Raw genomic sequence first — 20,210 nt, 5'->3', positions numbered from 1 at the left:
ATTAACAATATCACTTATGCCCAAATACTAGATGTTTCTCTTTCGTTCCATCTGTCTTTGTCTTTATTTGTGAGCATCTACTGCTGTTTTATTGTTATTGTGATTTGTGTTTATTGTTCTAAAATTCAAAAGCAATAAAAAGATTTGAAAATGACCTTAAATATGACCTTAAATGATTCATGATTTCATGCTGTGCGCGTGGCCGAAGAGAATTCTTAGGAAATGAGAAAAAAAACTGTACTTTTTGCTTTGCTTTGCATATTTCGTGCACTCTCCACACTCCACCCCCCCTCCCTCTTTCTCTCTGTGAGGATGTCCTGTCATTGGTGTTGATAAGAAATGGGAGGGAGGTGTTTGGATAAAAGTGCAATGCCATCATCTGTGTCTGCAGGGAACTTTAATCCTCCTACAACCATCACGGACACACGGTAAGAGCTTATATTGACTTATTCTTAAGTAGACTGAATGCTTCAGGGTTTGCCTCACTGAAAGAAGAGTCTGGGTTCGATTCCCAGGTTTATGTGGAATTTGCAGGTTCTCCTCGTGTCTGGTGAGTTTCCTCCAGATGCTACGGTTTCAAGTATTCAGGTGTTCGAAGGGTTTATTTTCAGCTCCCTGAGGTCCACAATGAAACCATAAAAAAGAACAGAAGAACAATTTTAAAAAGATAAAGCACTTTAAAAAGATTGTGTGATAGATTTACAGTGAAAACTACTGCTGCAGCTGCTGACTGTTTATTCTGACAATATTTTTAATGGTTGTGCAGCAACTCCTGTTAAGCACAGCTTGATTAAACACTGCAGTCCACCTTAGTGCAGGGAGTCATTATTGAGCTCTGATGGCAGAGGGAAGAAAGAGTTTTTCAACCTTGTGCTTCTTCACTGCATGTGAACAATCAGTTTTGAGGTGAGAGTCGTCCTTATGCAAACAATAGAAAAGTCTTTTCAAAACCAGTCCCTTCTCTCTTCCTCTGCCCATTTCCACTAAATCAGGGCCCCTCAAACTATGGCCCCGACTTGTAGAGCACAAATCCCTGAGTATGTCCAAAAAAAGTCTCTAGCCCATTCCTGTGCAGAGTTAGGATATTTTAACTAAATAACCAGTTTACTCATTTCAGCCACTAGGGGGCAATTTGAATAAATAAAAAACAATTCCACAGGTGTCCAGCAGAGGGCACTTACATAAGAGATCAGAATATAAACACATTATAGCCACGTGGTCAATGAAGCTTAACGCTGGTGTGGAGAGAATGAATAATGACCACAGTACTTGTGACACAGACTTGTAAAGCACAAGTGTAAGAAGTTATTACTTTGGTCACATTACATAATGATGTTTTATTTGAAAATATAAATAAATGGAAATTAAAACAAAGTGTGAAGACTTGATCACTATTTTTGCAAACCACTACATTGAAACAAATATGAGCCTGAATCAAGTGTTGATCTTGTGGATGTAGTCGTGACTGTGCAGGCGAGTCGTCTCTACTTCACTATGAGGTATTTTGGTCTGGGTCATACAATTCTATGTTATAGCCAACCCGGTCCGGCCCCCATCACAGTCAGGAACAACAATGTGGCCCCCAGAGAAAAAAGTCTGAGGACCCCTGCACTAAATCCTCAGCGACGACAAATTCAGAGGTTCACACATTAGAGCTGTGACATTCAGACGCACTCTCCCTCACCCCGAGGAACAGGCATGTCCCTTTACCGTGACAGAAAACTCCACTAAAGCAGCAAGAATCACAAGTTGGACTGAGGGTATTTAGAGTTTTCATATATTTTTGATTATTCAAACTGCATGATTGATTTGGTCCCGTTGTGTCCTTGTTAAGGCCTGTCTTTAATATAAATACTTTCTGTTTTTTGATACTAGATAGAGAATTTGTTTCCTATTTATTAAGTATTTACATTCAACACTATGTTTACGGGAGAGGAAGAGTTTTCATGTGCATAGAGTCCATCTCCTCTGCTGTCATTGTGTCGCACTTCACTTCACTTGGTTGTGTGAATGTGGGACCATTGACACAGAACGGCTGCAAACTCCTGCAGAGTGGAAGAGTTTGACTGAGCTTGGTGCCTCAGAAAAATCCAAAAAGAAAGTTGTTTTCGTTACTCTTTAAAGCTACTTCACTCGACGAGACTAACATTGACGCCATTTTGTGTTTCCATTTCTCCTGCAGACCATGAGCGCTGAGGAGCACAACCACTCCTTCTACAATGACACTCCTTGGTATATGCACGACTGCACCATCGACCTGGACGCAAACGCCCGCCGCGTCGTGCTCTTCCTCCTCTACCTGCTCATCTTCATGGCGGGGCTCCTGGAGAACCTCCTCGTGCTGTGGGTGAACTGGCGCCGGCGCCAGTCCTCAAACGGCGTGCTCTTCTGCATCCTCAACGTCTGCGCGTCCGACATGATGGTGATCATTGTTCTGCCGTTCTTCATGATGGAAATGACGATGAAATACGTTTGGCTCTGGGGGAGTTTCCTCTGCAGAGTGACCAATCTCATCTACGTGGTGAACTATTACAGCAGCTCGTTCTTCCTGGCGCTGATGACCCTGGAGCGATACCTGTCGCTGACCAAGCCCGCCTTCCCCGCGCTCTTCCCCGCGGCCGGGCGGCGCCGCTGGTGGCTCTGCGCGGGAGTCTGGCTGCTGTCCCTGTTCCTCGCACTCTTGGAAAACGTCCACGTTAATCTGACGGAGTGGGACGAACCGGGATGCCACATGTGGCCAGAGCATAACTACTCCCAGTGGTATGCCGCTATTGTTTTCCTTAATTTGATTTTCCAGTTCCTGGTCCCCTCCGCCGTCATCATCACCTGTAACGTCCTGATCGCCAGAGCAGTGCGCGCCGCCCCGGACGCCCAAGACCCGCGGGACGTTTGGCTGGTGCACGTCTACTCCTCGGTTTTTGTCCTGTGCTGGTTCCCTTACCACCTGGTCACAATTGTGCTCAGCCTGGACGACCTTATAGACTTCATTCGTAGCTGCAATGCCGTCTACTTCCTCTATTTTTCGCACAACATCGTGTTAGTTTGGTCGCTCCTCCACTGCGTCGCTAATCCCATCCTTTACAACTTTCTGACTAAGAGTTTTCGCCGCAACCTCATCAACACGGTGGCGACTTACATCAGCAAAGAAGGAAACGCGGCGCAGCTGGAAGCCGGGGCCCGGCCTAACGGAGGAGACGCCAGCACCAGCCAGTCCGACGTCGGCTCCTAAAAAGACGACCCGAGACTGGAAAGAAGAGAGTTTCAGATTTGGTTTTGTTTATTTGAACAGGGACGCTGTACACAAAACTCATGACACATTTGGATGATGATACCAGGTAACGAGTATCGATATAGCATCATGCACAATAAGATACTGTAGAGCAACTTCCGTCATTGTTTAAACGCCCAGACAGGAGCAGAATATTGGGCGTATCCTTTCGTTTGCCCCGCTGCAGCATGGTCGAGTGGATTAGGAGATCGCCGACCACTCACTTTTTGCGATGCCCGCAGTGAGCATCACTTCTTGCGATCACGCCATCCTGGAACCTGAACTGATGTGAGGGATGGGCGGATGGTAGGGGGGGAGATCAATGAAGGCAGCGCCCCTTTTATAGGCCAATTGGTAAGGTGAACCACGCACTACGGCAGGGGTAGGCAACGTCAGGCCTTCCATCATCAAACTCTAGCCCTCGAGATGATTTTGAGAAATATTATGACCCAAATCTAAGTACACTAGAAAGAAAGTACTCTAGAAAGTACTCTAGAAATGTGAAAAATACTGTCAATTCCTTAAAATGTCTTAGCAGAGCACCCTTTTAGGCCATAATCCTAAAAGAATACTCTAAGAATGCCAAGAAATGACTTAAATCTACTTGAATTAAGAGATAAAAATCTAAAGATTGAGTGGATTTGGTCCGGCCTTAAAGCAGATATAACCTATTCTTAACATATAACAAGCACAAGTTTTTTCTTAATTCAGATTATTTTGTGTATTTCCAGTGACAAATAAAAAAAAAAATACAGTAAAAGTTAATTTGGGGGATTTCTATTTGTTCCATTGGCATTGGTGTTTTTATCTGATCTTAGATGAGTTCAAACCGACTCAAATTCAACATAAGAAAAAACTTTATTCAGCGAATTTTAATAATTTATCTAATTTAAGATGGACATTTTTCCAGTGTGTGTGATGTACAACACTGGCATATGTAGAAAGTGATGCTTTACTTTTACTCTTTTGACGATGAAGAAACCCGGCCCTCCACCCAGAAAACTTGCCTACCCCTGCACATGGGCAATGAATTCAAAACTTGTTTATCCTCCATGAATTTTATAACATTTGGAAGCAGTTTGTCACGCTACTGAAATGTTTTTGACCTATTATTGTTATTATTTTGAATGCATTGAGTTGTGATATGTTTACATTTGATAGTGAACTTTGTCCAATGTCATCAATGCCATGACGTTTTCCTTTCCAGAAATTGTAATAAAAAGATCATTCTCTGCGGAGGAGTCTGGCCGTTCTCCTTGTTCCTCGCGCTCCTAGCAATACACAGAGTGGTTCATGAGCGTTTCCTTTCTTTGCCTAATTGTCTTCCTGGGCCCCTCATCAGCCGTCATCATCGCCTGACGTCTGCACCCTGGCTCCATGGTCAGTTAAAAACAGCAATAGAAAAAAAAAAACATCTATAAAACAGACAAACAACGTCAAAGCTCGTGGGATAAAAGATATTTCATGTGTTTTTTTGTGTTGCTCTTCTTGGGGTCAGCACGAAGGGTGATCAAAACCAGCGAGTAGCCGACAGACACAGCCTCTGCCTCAGGACACAGGCTGGACCCACCTAGATTATTGTCTCACTTTACCCCATAGCATTTGTCTCACTTTATACCCCACAGCCGCCATTTTAGAAAGAACAACATCTCTAGCAATTCAGGCTAATCTTTGACTAGCATCCAGCACATGGGTTTAGCAAGCGCCATTGGTCAAACGATGCAGTTGTCCAGGGCTGCTGAGACTCTGCAACTGACTTCAAAATCCATCACAGACTGATTTACACGTGCACACAGCAGCACCAAATACACCCCATAAAGTTCAGCCGAGACTGTCCTGTTTGCAGGTCTGACCCAGAGACGCTGAAACACCTCCTCCTCGAGTGCGGCCCGGTGTAGCCTACATTTCTTTCTTTATTTTCTTTACCTATCGTATCATGTACACAACCATTTTATTTATTTTCTTGACAACGATCATCATGAACAATATCACTCATGCACAAATATTAGATGTTTCTCTTTTGTTCCATCTGTCTTTGTCTTTATTTGTGAGCATCTACTGCTGTTTTATTGTTATTGTGATTTGTGTTCATTGTTCTTAAATGTAAAAGCAGTAAAAAAGATTTGGATAATAGCACGTACTTGTCCCAAAACTCCTGGAAACCTTGATTGTCGTAATAGATTCTGTCCAATGGTCACATATCTATGACCTTTAATGATTCATGATTTCATGCTGTGCGCTGGCCGAGGAAATGAGAAAAAAACTGTACTTTTTGCTTTGCTTTGCATATTCCGTGCACTCTCCACACTCCACCCCCCCCTCTCTCTCTCTCTGTGAGGATGTCCTGTCATTGGTGTTGATAAGAAATGGGAGGGAGGTGTTTGGATAAAAGTGCAATGCCATCATCTGTGTCTGCAGGGAACTTTAATCCTCCTACAACCATCACGGACACACGGTAAGAGCTTTTATTGACTTATTCTTAAGCAGACTGAATGCTTCAGGGTTTGCTTCACTGAAAGGAAGAGACTGGGTTCGATTCTCAGGTTTATGTGGAATTTGCAGGTTCTCCTCGTGTCTGGTGAGTTTCCTCCAGATGCTACAGTTTCAAGTATTCAGGTGTTCGAAGGGTTTATTTTCAGCTCCCTGAGGTCCACAATGAAACCATAAAAAAGAACAGAAAAACAATTTTAAAAAGATAAAGCACTTTAAAAAGATTGTGTGAGAGATTTACAGTAAAAACTACTATCAGCTGCTGACCGTTTATTCTGACAATATTTTTAATGGTTGTGCAGCACAGCTTGATTAAACACTGCAGTACACCTTAGTGCAGGGAGTCATTATTGAGCTCTGATGGCAGAGGGAAGAAGGAGTTTTTGAACCTTGTGCTTCTTCACTGCATGTGAACAATCCATTTTGAGGTGAGAGTCGTCCTTATGCAAACAATAGAAAAGTCCCTTCTCTCTTCCTCTGCCCGTTTACACTAAATCAGGGGTCCTCAAACTACGGCCCCGACTTGTAGAGCACAAATCCCTGAGTATGTCCAAAAAAAAAAAAGTAAGTCTCTAGCCCATTCCTGTGCGGAGTTATGATATTTTAACTAAATAACCAGTTTACTCATTTCAGCCACTAGGGGGCAATTTGAATAAATAAAAAAACAATTCCACAGGTGTCCAGCAGAGGGCACTTACATAAGAGATCAGAATATAAACACATTATAACCACGTGGTAAATGAAGCTTACCACCACAGTAGGGCTGCAACTAACGATTATTTTGGTAATCGATTAATCTACCGATCATTTTTACGATTAATCGATTAATCGCTTGGCTGTGAAAGGTGCATGGAAATAGTATTTTTTCAATTTTTTTATCACATAGAGCTAAAGTGGCGCCGCTTGAGGACATGTTGATGGAGTAAACGGTTGTGGGAGGCTCTTTGTGCTAATTCTGCTTTCTGATTGGACGAGACAAAGACAGATATTTATGAAATTTACAATGTACAAAACACTACAGACCCTCACTTTAAAAACAAAGTAGGTTTTCATCCAAAATACACAATTGTCATGTCTTTTTTGCTCTATTTTAGTCTGTGTTTGCTAGAAAACGATTAATCGAGTACTGGAATAGTTGACAACTATTTTAGTAATCGATTAGTTGTCGATTAATCGATTAGTTGTTTCAGCCCTACACCACAGAGTGTGGAGAGAATGAATAATGACGACAGTACTTTGAGAAACTTGTGACACAGACTTGTAAAGCACAAGTGTAAGAAGTTATTACTTTGGTCACATTACATAATGATGTTTTATTTGAAAATATAAATAAATGGAAATTAAAACAAAGTGTGAAGACTTGATTTCTATTTTTGCAAACCACTACAGTGAAACAAATATGTGCCTGAATCAAGTGTTGATCTTGTGGATATAGTCGTGGGGGCGACTGTGCCGGCGAGTCGTCTCTACTTCATAAAGAGGCCTTTTGGTCTAGGTCATACATATATATCATAGATAACCCGGTCCGGCCCCACATCACAGTCAGGAACAACAATGTGGCCCCCAGAGAAAAAAAGTCTGAGGACCCCTGCACTAAATCCTCAGCGACGACAAATTCAGAGGTTCACACATTCGAGCTGTGACGTTCAGACGCACTCTCCCTCACCCCGAGGAACAGACATGTGCCTTTACCGTGACAGAAAACTCCACTAAAGCAGCAAGAATCACAAGTTGGACTGAGGATATTTAGAGTTTACATACATTTTTGATTATTCAAACTGCATGATTGATTTGGTCCCGTTGTGTCCTTGTTTAGGCCTGTCTCTAATATAAATACTTTCTGTTTTTTGATACTAGATAGAGAATTTGTTTCCTATTTATTAAGTATTTACATCAACACTATGTTAACGGGAGAGGAAGAGTTTTCATGTGCATAGAGTCCATCTCCTCTGCTGTCATTGTGTCGCACTTCACTTCACTTGGTTGTGTGAATGTGGGACCATTGACACAGAACGGCTGCCAACTCCTGCAGAGTGGAAGAGTTTGGCTGAGCTTGGTGCCTCAGAAAAATCCAAAAAGAAAGTTGTTTTCGTTACTCTTTAAAGCTACTTCACTCGACGAGACTAACATTGACGCCATTTTGTGTTTCCATTTCTCCTGCAGACCATGAGCGCTGAGGAGCACAACCACTCCTTCTACAATGACACTCCTTGGTATATGCACGACTGCACCATCGACCTGGACGCAAACGCCCGCCGCGTCGTGCTCTTCCTCCTCTACCTGCTCATCTTCATGGCGGGGCTCCTGGAGAACCTCCTCGTGCTGTGGGTGAACTGGCGCCGGCGCCAGTCCTCAAACGGCGTGCTCTTCTGCATCCTCAACGTCTGCGCGTCCGACATGATGGTGATCATTGTTCTGCCGTTCTTCATGATGGAAATGACGATGAAATACGTTTGGCTCTGGGGGAGTTTCCTCTGCAGAGTGACCAATCTCATCTACGTGGTGAACTATTACAGCAGCTCGTTCTTCCTGGCGCTGATGACCCTGGAGCGATACCTGTCGCTGACCAAGCCCGCCTTCCCCGCGCTCTTCCCCACGGTCGGGCGGCGCCGCTGGTGGCTCTGTGCAGGAGTCTGGCTGCTGTCGCTGTTCCTCGCACTCTTGGAAAACGTCCACGTTAATCTGATGGAGTGGGACGAACCGGGATGCCACATGTGGCCAGAGCATAACTACTCCCAGTGGTATGCCGCTATTGTTTTCCTTAATTTGATTTTCCAGTTCCTGGTCCCCTCCGCCATCATCATCACCTGTAACGTCCTGATCGCCAGAGCAGTGCGCGCCGCCCCGGACGCCCAAGACCCGCGGGACGTTTGGCTGGTGCACGTCTACTCCTCGGTTTTTGTCCTGTGCTGGTTCCCTTACCACCTGGTCACAATTGTGCTCAGCCTGGACGACCTTATAGACTTCATTCGTAGCTGCAATGCCATATACTTCCTCTATTTTTCGCACAACATCGTGTTAGTTTGGTCGCTCTTCCACTGCGTCGCTAATCCCATCCTTTACAACTTTCTGACTAAGAGTTTTCGCCGTAACCTCATCAACACGGTGGTGACTTACATCAGCAAAGAAGGAAACGCGGCGCAGCTGGAAGCCGGGGCCCGGCCTAACGGAGGAGACGCCAGCACCAGCCAGTCCGACGTCGGCTCCTAAAAAGACGACCCGAGACTGGAAAGAAGAGAGTTTCAGATTTAGTTTGGTTTATTTGAACAGGGACGCTGTACACAAAACTCATGACACATTTGGATGACGATACCAGGTAACGAGTATCGATATAGCATCATGTACAATAAGATACTGTAGAGCAACTTCCATCATTGTTTAAACGCCCAGACAGGAGCAGAATATTGAGCGTATCCTTTCGTTTGCCCCGCTGCAGCATGGTCGAGTGGATTAGGAGATCGCCGACCGCTCACTCTTCGATCCCCCGAAGTCGCCAGGCTTGACGCCGTTGCTTGACGGCTGGAGTGAGCCTAAACGCTTCCCACGGTGAGCATCACTTCTTGCGATCACGCCATCCTGGAACCTGAACTGATGTGAGGGATGGGCGGATGGTAGGGGTGAGATCAATGAAGGCAGTGCCCCTTTTATAGGCCAACTGGTAAGGTGAACCACGCACTACGGCAGGGGTAGGCAACGTCAGGCCCTCCATCATCAGACTCTGGCCCTCGAGATGATTTTGAGAAATATTATGACCCAAATCTAAGTACACTAGAAAGAAAGTACTCTAGAAATGTGAAAAATACTGTCAATTCCTTAAAATGTCTTAGCAGAGCACCCTTTTAGGCCATAATCCTAAAAGAATACTCTAAGAATTCCAAGAAATGACTTAAATCTACTTGAATTGAGAGATAAAATCCAAAGATTGAGTGGATTTGGTCCGGCCTTAAAGCAGATATAACATATTCTTGCCAATGGAACAAGCACAAGTTTTTTCTTTGTTCAGATTATTTTGTATATTTCCAGTGAAAAATTAAAAAAAATTACAGCAAAAGTTAATTTGGGGGATTTCTATTTGTTCCATTGGCATTGGTGTTTTTATCTGATCTTAGATTAGTTCAGACTCAAATTCAACATAAAAAAAACTTTATTCAGCGAATTTTAATAATTTATCTAATTTAAGACGGACATTTTTCCAGTGTGTGTGATGTACAACACTGGCATATGTAGAAAGTGATGCTTTACTTCAATTGCTTTAATTGGAGGGTCCGGCCCTTGGTCTTTTGACGATGAAGAACCCCGAGAAAACTTGCCTACCCCTGCACTACGGCATTATCATGGGCAATGAATTCAAAACGTTTTTATCCTCCATGAATTTGATAAAATTTGGAAGCAGTTTGTCACGCTACTGAAATGTTTTTGACCTATTATTGTTATTATTTTGAATGCATTGAGTTGTGATATGTTTACATTTTATAGTGAACTTTGTCCAATGTCATCAATGCCTTGACGTTTTCCTTTCCAGAAATTGTAATAAAAAGATCATTCTCTGCGGAGGAGTCTGGCCGTTCTCCTTGTTCCTCGCGCTCCTAGCAATACACAGAGTGGTTCATGTGCGTTTCCTTTCTTTGCCTAATTGTCTTCCTGGGCCCCTCATCAGCCGTCATCATCGCCTGACGTCTACACCCTGGCTCCATGGTCAAACAAACTTTAACTATGGATCATGTGGTCGCACATGTGTCCCTAATAAAGATTAAACTAATTGACATGATGTGGTCCTTGTGTGAGCACATGTTGGTGTGGTAAAGGTGCTTTTTGTCCTGCTGCAGAGCTGTAACTTGTCCAGCACATGTTTAGCTGAACTACAGTTTCTCCCTCACGTTCTGACGTCTCCACCTGTTTCAGAAGCTCCTCTCTCACAGTCGCTGCTTTTAATATGTTTCTCTGTTGATAAAAGTTGATAAGTCGTCTGCAGAAGCGCCACATCTCCCTTCCTCTGTCTGATGCTGTCATTCTCACGTCCGGTGCTCAGTGCCTCATGGGAAATGTAGTTCTAACATGTTTAATGCAATTTACCAGAGGGCCACGTGTCTGAGACGTCTGCATTAAAGGGGGGTATTATGCAAAATGGACTTTTTCAAGCTTTACATCATGTTATTATGTCATTCGCTCATTAAAAACATGCCTGAAGTGTTGCCTTGGCACATTCACGTATTCTTGAGTAATCTGTAAAAACTCTGATGGCGGCCATTTTAGGGATAGGTTTGCCTGAGTCCTCCTAGGAACGCCCCCACCTCCTGGAGACGCCTCCGAGCTTTCGTCACCAGCCGAGTAACCAACCACTGCTCCTCAGCAGAACCCCCTCCCCACTGATGCCACAGACAGCGTGTGGAGGGGGCGTGTCTAAAGGCTCAGAGGTTCTTAAAGAGACAGAGGCCTATTTCAAGACATTCACTACAGCCATTTTGAGAGAGACATTTTATACAAGGCAGTTATTCTAATTTACTGCATTTACAGACCAACAGAAGGTTTGCTCATCATTGTAGTGAGATATAGACTCGTGCTATGTGATTGAAGAAAAGCATAACACCCCCTCTTTAAAGGGTTTTGATATAACATTGTCCTCAACTACTTTGTATACAGGTTTTAGCAGTGGGCCCTTGGAATTCTTGCAGGACATGTATTGATTTTGTTGTTCAAAATAGTACTTGACCACAAACTCCTGGAAATCTTGATTATTGTTAAAAAAAAAAGCCATGAAAATGTTAAAACTAGTTCATGATTTTTTTTCAAATTCAACAGGCAATGTCAGTGACCAAAGATCATTTTTAAGGAAATGAGAGTGAAAGGTTTTGCTTTGCGTCGCGTTCTTCGTGCACTCTCTCCACACTGTTGACCGACTGCACCAGCTCTGTCTCCGTGAGGATTTCCTGTTGTTGGGTAATAGTAGAGAAGTGTTTGGATAAAAGTGCAATGCCCTCATCTGTGTCCCCAGAGGACTGTAATCCGGCTACAAGCATCACGACACACGGTACGTTTTATTATTCACTCATTCTTAGACTCAGTGTTTGCCTCACTGAAAGAAGATTTGCCTTTCAAGTGGGTTTCCTTCAGGTGCTATCGGGGTTCAGAGTGTTTATTGTCATTTATACAATTACAATAAACACAGTGTGGACCGCAGCCATAAAAAAAGAACTGAATAATTAAAAAGATAACACTTAACACACTTAGATCCGCTGCTATCCCTTAATTCACCTGTTGTTCTATGTCAAATTACATTTTACTTTGTATTCTTGTATTTATTTAATATTGTTTGTGCATGCCCCTTATAGTTTTAAAGTTTTTATATCTTATCTTTATCTAAATTCTGTGTTTTACGTTGCACTATTATATCGAGAAAAATTCAGAGTTTGTGAACCTGTTCTCAAACAATGGCAATAAATACAATGCTGATTCTAAACACTGCCGTCACTTTAGCCCAGGGAGTCATTATTAAGCTGATGGCAGAGGGAAGAAAGACATTTGTGCTTCTGCTCTTCGTGTGAACAAGCCATTTCGGAGCGAGTTGTCCTTAAAGGGAGTTCAAATTATGCATTTTCAACTCACGCAACATTGCCTCATTTACATTTCAGATTTGGGGCTTAATACTGTAATACATGCATCATCAAAAAATGGATTAAGCGCAGCCAATGCACATTTTGTTTTTGAGCTATGTAGCACCTGCATTGATTAATGACCCCCTAGTGTTTCACTTAATAAGACTAACATTTAGAGATGCATCGATACTGGGAATTGAGTATCTGCTGATATCTGATATTTACCAATACCAAGAGTCTTTTCTCCATTTTAAAGAGGGGGTATTCTGCTTTTTCAATCACATAGCACCAGTCTATATCACACTACAATGATGATGAAACCTTCTGTTGGTCTGTAAATGCAGTAAATTAGAATAACTGCCTTGTATAAAATTGCTCTCAAAATGGCTGTAGTGAATGTCTTGAAATCGGCCTCTGTCTCTTTAAGAACCTCTGAGCCTTTCCGACACGCCCCCTCCACACTCTGTCTGTGGCATCAGTGGGGAGGGGGTTCTGCTGAGGAGCAGTGGTTGGTTACTCGGCTGGTGACGAAAGCTCGGAGGCGTCTCCAGGAGGTGGGGGCGTTCCTAGGAGGACTCAGGCAAACCTATCCCTAAAATGGCCGCCATCAGAGTTTTTACAGATTACTCAGAAATACGTGAATGTGCCAAGGCAACACTTCAGGCATGTTTTTAATGACGGAGTGACATAATAACATGATGTAAAGCTTGAAAAAGTCGATTTTGCATAATACCCCCCTTTAAGATCAATTAAGTAATATTTTATTGTCATGATATTTCAGATCAATTATCAATAATATCTACTGATAAACTCTTGAATAAAATTTAACAAAGAGCACTGGACTTTTCTACACTAAATATGTTTGTGTATATGACAGGCTTAAGGTTACATTCATATCATAGATATAATAATTAGAGATAGATTAACACCTATTCAGCCCCATTCATAGAAACAGTCCCGGTCTTGTGTGAACCTTAATGGCCGCCTGTCTCCTCCTATGCAGCCTGTTCCTTAAAAGGGCAAAAAGGCGAGAAGTCCTGCACTCGTGGGGCGGGTGGAGCCTCCACAGAGCATGATTGACAGGGTCTGGAGCCAGTCAGCGATTGAATTCCTCTTTAAAATGATATAAGGCATGCCCATAAGGCATTCACATAGATCTAGGTGTTAGTTGGTGAAATTGTGTTTTTAAGGCGTTGAGAGCCAAAAGTGGTATCGGTTCAGTATCGGATATTGTAGCCGATACCCGATATCTTATTTTTCCAGTATCGTCTCCGATATCTGATACCAGTGTCGGATCGGTGCATCTCTACTAACATTGATACCATTTTGTGTTTCCATTTCTCCTGCAGACCATGAGCGCTGAGGACCGCACACCCTCCTACAATGACACTCCTTGGTACGTGCACGACTGCACCGTCACAGTGGACAAAAACGCCCGCCGCGTCGTCCTCTTCCTCCTCTACCTGCTCATCTTCATGGCGGGGCTCGTGGGGAACCTCCTCGTGCTGTGGGTGAACTGGCGCCGGCGTCAGTCCTCAAACGGCGTGCTCTTCTGCATCCTCAACGTCTGCCTGTCCGATATGATGGTGATCATTGTTATGCCGTTCTTCATGATGGAGGTGACGATCGAATACGTTTGGCTCTGGGGGAGTTTCCTCTGCAAAGTGACCAAACTCATTCATGCCGTCAACTTCTACAGCAGCTCGTTCTTCCTGGCGCTGATGACCCTGGAGCGATACCTGTCGCTGACCAAGCCCGCCTTCCCCGCGCTCTTCCCCACGGTCGGGCGGCGCCGCTGGTGGCTCTGTGCGGGAGTCTGGCTGCTGTCCCTGTTCCTCGCACTCTTGGAAAATGTGCACATTAAACTGACTGAGTGGAACGAACCGGGATGCTTTATGTTGCCAGAGCAAAGCCACTTAGAGTGGAATATCAGTATTGTTGTGCTTCATTTTATTTTCCAGTTCCTCGTCCCCTCCGCCGTCATCATCACCTGTAACGTGCTGATCGCCAGAGCGGTGCGCGCCGCCCCGGACGTCCAAAACCCGCGGGACATTAGGCTGGTGCACGTCTACTCCTTAGTGTTTGTCCTGTGCTGGCTCCCTTACCATGTGGTCACAGTTGTATCCACCATAGATATCGTCTTAGACTTCATTCATAGCTGCAACGTCATGACCGTGCTTCATTTTACATACGAGATAATGTTAGTTTTGTCTTTCGTGCACTGCGTCGCTAATCCCATCCTTTACAACCTTCTGACTAAGAGTTTTCGCCGTAACCTCATCAACATGATGGTGACTTACATCAACAAAGAAGGAAACGCGGCGCAGCTGGAAGCCGGGGCCCGGCCTAACGGAGGAGACGCCAGCACCAGCCAGTCCGACGTCGGCTCCTAATGATGATCAGAGACTGGAAAGAAGAGAGTTTCAGATTTTGTTTAGTTTACTACGTAATTTCAACGGGGACATTGTGCAAAAACATGAATTTAAAAATGCTTTGCACCAGATGTATCTCAGTATATCTGCAGTCACTGTGTACTAAGTCAGTTCTGAGATTCTGAGGGACCTGGTGAAGAGGGTGATTGTGATTTGATTCATCGTAAAATGATTTTCACAAAGTCATTCTGATAATAGTATAAAAACAACATTTCTGTCTGAAATCCTGACTTTCCATCCCAATTTTTATTCTCTCTCTGTCTATTGTTGTCCATGAGAAACTATGTTGGGATTTAAAAAAAATCAAATGAGACTGTCAAACATTTTTGACCCTGAGGTCGGCCGCCATCACTCCCGCTCCACGTCAGAGCGAGCTGCTCAGAGACCTCCTGCTTCAGCCAGACTTGGTTTATGATCGTCCGTCCACTCCTCCCGTCTCCGTGGAAGACAACACCTGTGACTCCACATCAAAGTGCTGGAGAATGCAAGCTCTGTGATTGGTTGATCCATATGCAAAATAGTAATTGTAATTGTAACAAAATTGTAATAAAAAAAATAATTGTGTAGTTGATTTACCCGTTATTATTTACTTAAGTAGTTTTAGCAATATCTATATAAATTGACATGCATTCACCACTATAAAATGGCCGGATTTCGAACTACTCCTGGTATTATTACGCCTTACAATATAGTTCCCCTTTTTATCCGCTTAGAAAATCCACATTGTTTAATTTTGTGTGATTATACTTTGCAGTGGAACACTTCACGTAACCATATTTAATTAGGGAAAACGTGGAAGAGCTTGGTAGCTTCTATCTTCACCTCGTTTGGAGCTTAAATGACATCATGCATAGTTCCGGCGGCCATTTTGAATACCGAAGTAGCATTGTGCAGTACTACAACATGTAACATCATCTCTACTCAGGATGAAAGTGAAAGACGACTGACTGACAGTGGCATTTTTATGCACTCGTAATCATTGCTCAAGAAGAAAACAGTAAAAACACGTTTATGTGAAATAAGCAGCAAATGTGGCTCAGACGTAGCGGCTCTGTCTGTCGAGCTACAGCAGGATTTACTAAAGATCTGCTCCACTCTGAAGACTAAATTAACACATCAGAGAGGGAACAGAAAACCTTTCCCTGTGTTTTTTACAGTTTGTCATGCGTCAGCGTTTAAGCTGCTCAAGACGTTAGCATGCTACCGGTTGGCAACTGACATCAACACGATAAACACATGTGTGGCCACATCTGTGACAATGAGGAAATACTACAGTAACAGCTCAGACCTCTGTCACATGTTGTATCCAAGGCCAGATATTTAGAGTGTTTCAGGGTTTCTCTTGGAGAGGCTAATCATGTTGAAGCTAAATGCTAACGTTTTGACCCACTGGTTCTTCACATAAACGTGCGAACTCCGGGGCGGTGTTTTTACTACTACCTTCTTGAGCAATGATTACGATTAAAGCAGTACTAAGTAACTCTTCCCCCTAGAGGCCATAAGCGCAACTGCAGGTGTAGTAGCAAGTTACGATTTTTTAACTTATTAATTGTCTTGGAGAGTAAATACTACGCCGACAGGAAAGGCGAAGGGAGAGAGGGTTACTGTGCATCCAATTATACAATGGCAATATTTTTTTTCACTCAAACTTTGCTGTAAATACTGTTTAAAGTGACGTTAACCCGCAGTTAGCTTTGCCCGTTAGCCTGTTAGCTTCTTCTTCGTGATTCCATTAGTGTGTATTGGTGACTCCGGTCCGGCAACACTTGTATTACCCCCACAGGGACTACGGAGAGGATATATTAAGGTAAACACGTTACTTAGTACTGCTTTAAAATGCCACTGTCAATCAGTCGTCCTTCATTTATATCCTGAGTAGAGATATTGCTACGTCATAATGGTACTGTGTTATTCAAAATGGCCGCCATAACAACAAAAGTCACACGACTGAAAGGCATGTATAGAGGAGAGGAGGCTAAATGCTAACGCCGCCTGTGCTGTGTTTACATGACTGAGGGCACGGGTGAAGACTTGACAGGTACAAATGAACTTGTCTAAGGTAAGAACATATCTCAGTATGTAAAAACGGTGGCCTGTTCCTTTAAGCCCTATTACATTATGTACCTACAAAGTACTAATACAAGTTATTCCATTGTGTATCCATCCCATAGGTACAAGTTAGTACACATTGTTACCGAGCACATTACATATATATATCAATGTACTGTAAAGTAAAGTAACACCTATATCTTTATATCTGGTCACATATTTTTGACAAGTTCAGGATTTTTTCTAGTTCAACCGACGATGTCAGCGACTGAAGAGAATTTTTAGGAAATGAGAAATATCACTTTTTGCTTTGCATTGCATTCTTCATACGCTCTCTCCGTGAGGATGTCCTGTCGTTGGGTAATCGGAGAGAAGTGTTTGGCTAAAAGTGCAATGCTGTGAGAACTGTAATCCGGCTACAACCGCCACGACACACGGTAAGTCTTTTATTCACTCCTTCTTAATAGACTTAACGCTTCAGTGTTTGCCTCACTGAAAGACGATTTGGGTTTGACTGTCGAGGGTTTCCTTCAGGTGCTACAAGTGTTGAAGTGTTCAAAGTGTTTACGAAAACAAACACAGTGTGGACCTGTGGATTTCAGTAACCATGACAGTCCCACCAAAGTGCTTTACAGAGCCAACAGTTAAAAATGATCACACATTACTACACAATTCCCAAAACACTGCTGCACATCCCAGGAAAGTTTTAAAAACAAGAAAAGTAAACACATTAGTTAGACTTTCAGGGGGGAGTCAAAGGCCAGTTTGAATAAGTATGTCTTTAAAAGTGTCTTAAAGGGATATTTCAGGATTTTTGACATAGGGCGTGTTGCTGTTTTCTGGAGATACATTTTTTTGTAATTCATGCAGTTCTTATATTTGAAGAGTCTCGTGGCGCTAGGCTAGTGCAAGGCTAGTGCATTTCTATGGTATCAGCTAGCCTGCATTAAAAACAGTCTGACCCCACAGAGCACCTGAGGCAAATCACTTATAACACCAGACAAACCATATAAATCTCTGTGTCGAAAGAATCATTTTTGGAATATAACTGACCCTGCATCACATGAATGATCGCGTAGCTTATACAAACACGAAGCAGATGCTGCTCAAATATAAGTTATTTTAAACGCAAAATGGTTACAATTACTCTATCGTAGTTGGTAGTTTTTAAAGAAATAACCAGTTTGCTCACTCCAACCACTAGCGGGCAACTTAAATTTAAAAAAAAAAGGAAAGAATTCCACACGTGTCCAGCAGAGGGCACTGACACAAGAGATCAGGATATAAACAGCATATCATAGCCACATGGTAAATGGTCAGTCTGCCCCAGGGCGGTTGTGGCTAAAATAGTAACTTACTGCCATCGAGTGTGGAGTAAATGAATAATGACTTCATGTAGCACTTTGAGGGACACGTGACACAGGCTGATAAAAAGCAATAAGTGTGAGATGTTGTTATTTATGAGGCCACAGTCCTTTACATTGCGGCCCTCGACCCAAACGAGTTCGACGCCCCTGCCGTAGGACATGGCTGGAACATGTAAAATGGCCATTTGTTGAATTTGTAGCATTAGGAGGTCACATTTACTGAAATCAAAAGCTATTTCAATCAATCTTAACAGGTGAAGTTATATTTTACCATAGGAGACCTTCTTTGAGCAGCTTCAAAAATCTTAAATCCATTAAACTTGTGAGTTTTTGTAGAGTTTCTGCTTGGATTGCTTTACAGGATGTCAGAATAGCCTCCCAGAGCTGCTGTTTGGATGAAAACTGCCTTCCGCTCTCATAGAAGTTTTTTTTGTTGAGGCTCCAAAAGTTCTCAATAGGGTTGAAGTCAGGGGAGGAGGGGGTCCACATCATGAGTTTCTCTCCTTTTATGCCCATAGCAGCCAGTGATGCAGAGGTATTCTTTACAGCAGGACATGGTGCGTTGTCATGATGGAGATTATCTTGTTAAGGAAAGCACGGCTCTTCATTTTGTAGCATAGAAGACAGTGGTCAGTCAGAAAGAGGTCATTTTCACACCTTCAGGGAGCCTAAAAGGGCCTTAAGGGGCCGACCAGCTCTCTCACCATGATTCTGGCCCAAAACATGACTCCGCCTCCTCCTTACTGACGTCACAGCCTTGTTGGGACATTGTGGGCATTCACCAACTATCCACTACTCCATAGAGTTGACCATCCAGGGCTACACGGCACTCATCACTGAACAAGACTGTTTGAAAATGAGTCTTCATGTATTTCTGAGCCACTGCAGCCGTTTCTGTTCATGAACATTCAATTAACCGTTTAGGGGAGGCCGGATAGAAGGTTTATGCACAACTGCAGCGTCTGGAGGGTCCTACACCTTCATGTTCGGGAGACTCCAGAGGCACCAGCAGCTTCAAATACCTGTCTGCTGCTTTATAGCATCTGTTCTCTTAATCTGATGTGTTTGTCTGGCTGAAACCGTCCTTGTTGTGCCTTTATCTGCACAAAACGGAGTGTGTCTGAATCATCCACAAATCAGTACGATGATTGCGCTTCATCTTTCATGAAATATCGAAGGTTTTCATACCTAGAACAAGGCATTCAACTATTTCACGCTTTTCATCAGCAGAGAGATCCTTTTTCTTTCCCATATTGCTTGAAAATGATGATCTGCTTGATAAAGTGGAACGTCCTTTTTCAATAGTTTTTCCCTTAACTGGGCTTAACCTGAAAACTAATCATCCCAGGTCTCTGAGATTTATGTCAGTGATTCAGAGAGTCCCGAGACACGACACCATCCATGGGTTTCATTGAAAACTTTTTTGACACTGAAATACAATTTGCATAATAAATAAATGTATGTATGTATAAATCACACATGACTAAGTGCCACAACACCACGGCTCATCTGTGTTTTACTGTGACATTTGCATCATGTGTCAGTGTTTACCGCCTCATGAATGAAGAGCATCAGCGGTGGTCGTAACAAGCCTCTTTTTTGCATTGTTGCTCCTCGTGTACAGCTCAGTCCAAAAAAGGAGCGCATTTCACAAAAGGGGCGCATAGCAAACTTGTTTTTTCAATTCAGCCCCTCCAAGAATCGTGTAACTGTAGTGCTCCAATAAGTAGCGGTCTGGGGAAAGCATGGGGCTGGTACTCTGTCCACCCACTGAAGCTTGCAAGGAGCGCCACCCGTCTGCTCCACAACTTGCGCTATGAACCACAAGATCCAGCCCTTATTGTTTTAGTGTTTAGTTACAGTTGAAGCTGAGTTTCTAAAAAATACTTCACAAGACTAACATTGCTACTATTTGTGTTTCCATTTCTCCTGCAGACCATGAGCGCTGAGGAGCACAACCACTCCTTCTACAATGACACTCCTTGGTTCGTGCGCGAATGCACCATCGAAC

General features: G+C 43.2%; 4 protein-coding genes across 4 annotated transcripts in view; all 4 read left to right on the top strand.

Annotated features, from left to right (window-relative positions):
- Nucleotides 1–401: 401 nt before the first annotated feature.
- LOC306981226 (G-protein coupled receptor 182-like) lies at nucleotides 402–3,229 on the top strand (the record flags this gene model as incomplete). The annotated part of the gene is made up of 2 exons (XM_079580787.1): nucleotides 402–428; nucleotides 2,183–3,229. Exon 2 carries the CDS (start codon nucleotides 2,186–2,188, stop codon nucleotides 3,227–3,229), a length of 1,044 nt encoding a protein of 347 aa, XP_079436913.1. The 5' UTR covers nucleotides 402–428; nucleotides 2,183–2,185.
- Nucleotides 3,230–5,696: 2,467 nt separating this feature from the next.
- On the top strand, nucleotides 5,697–9,013 carry LOC306981446 (G-protein coupled receptor 182-like). The gene is made up of 2 exons (XM_079581059.1): nucleotides 5,697–5,723; nucleotides 7,922–9,013. The coding sequence occupies exon 2, from the start codon at nucleotides 7,925–7,927 to the stop codon at nucleotides 8,966–8,968; it is 1,044 nt and encodes a 347-aa protein (XP_079437185.1). The 5' UTR covers nucleotides 5,697–5,723; nucleotides 7,922–7,924; the 3' UTR covers nucleotides 8,969–9,013.
- A 2,645-nt stretch (nucleotides 9,014–11,658) lies between these two features.
- The window catches only part of LOC306981304 (G-protein coupled receptor 182-like), a 9,612-nt gene continuing 1,060 nt past the window's right edge, over nucleotides 11,659–20,210 (top strand). The window contains exons 1-2 of the mRNA XM_079580874.1: nucleotides 11,659–11,786; nucleotides 20,135–20,210. The exon at nucleotides 20,135–20,210 is cut by the window's right edge and continues 1,060 nt beyond it. Of these exons, the coding sequence (XP_079437000.1) occupies nucleotides 20,138–20,210 (73 nt within the window). The 5' untranslated portion in view covers nucleotides 11,659–11,786; nucleotides 20,135–20,137. The remainder of the gene's footprint in view (nucleotides 11,787–20,134) is intronic.
- On the top strand, nucleotides 13,704–14,989 carry LOC306981225 (G-protein coupled receptor 182-like; the record flags this gene model as incomplete). The annotated part of the gene is made up of 1 exon (XM_079580786.1): nucleotides 13,704–14,989. One exon carries the CDS (start codon nucleotides 13,704–13,706, stop codon nucleotides 14,742–14,744), a length of 1,041 nt encoding a protein of 346 aa, XP_079436912.1. The 3' UTR covers nucleotides 14,745–14,989.

This window comes from Gobius niger (genome assembly GCF_951799975.1).
Source record: "Gobius niger genome assembly, chromosome: 22".
NCBI lineage: Eukaryota > Metazoa > Chordata > Actinopteri > Gobiiformes > Gobiidae > Gobius > Gobius niger.
This window is presented reverse-complemented; position numbering and strand designations above follow the sequence as displayed.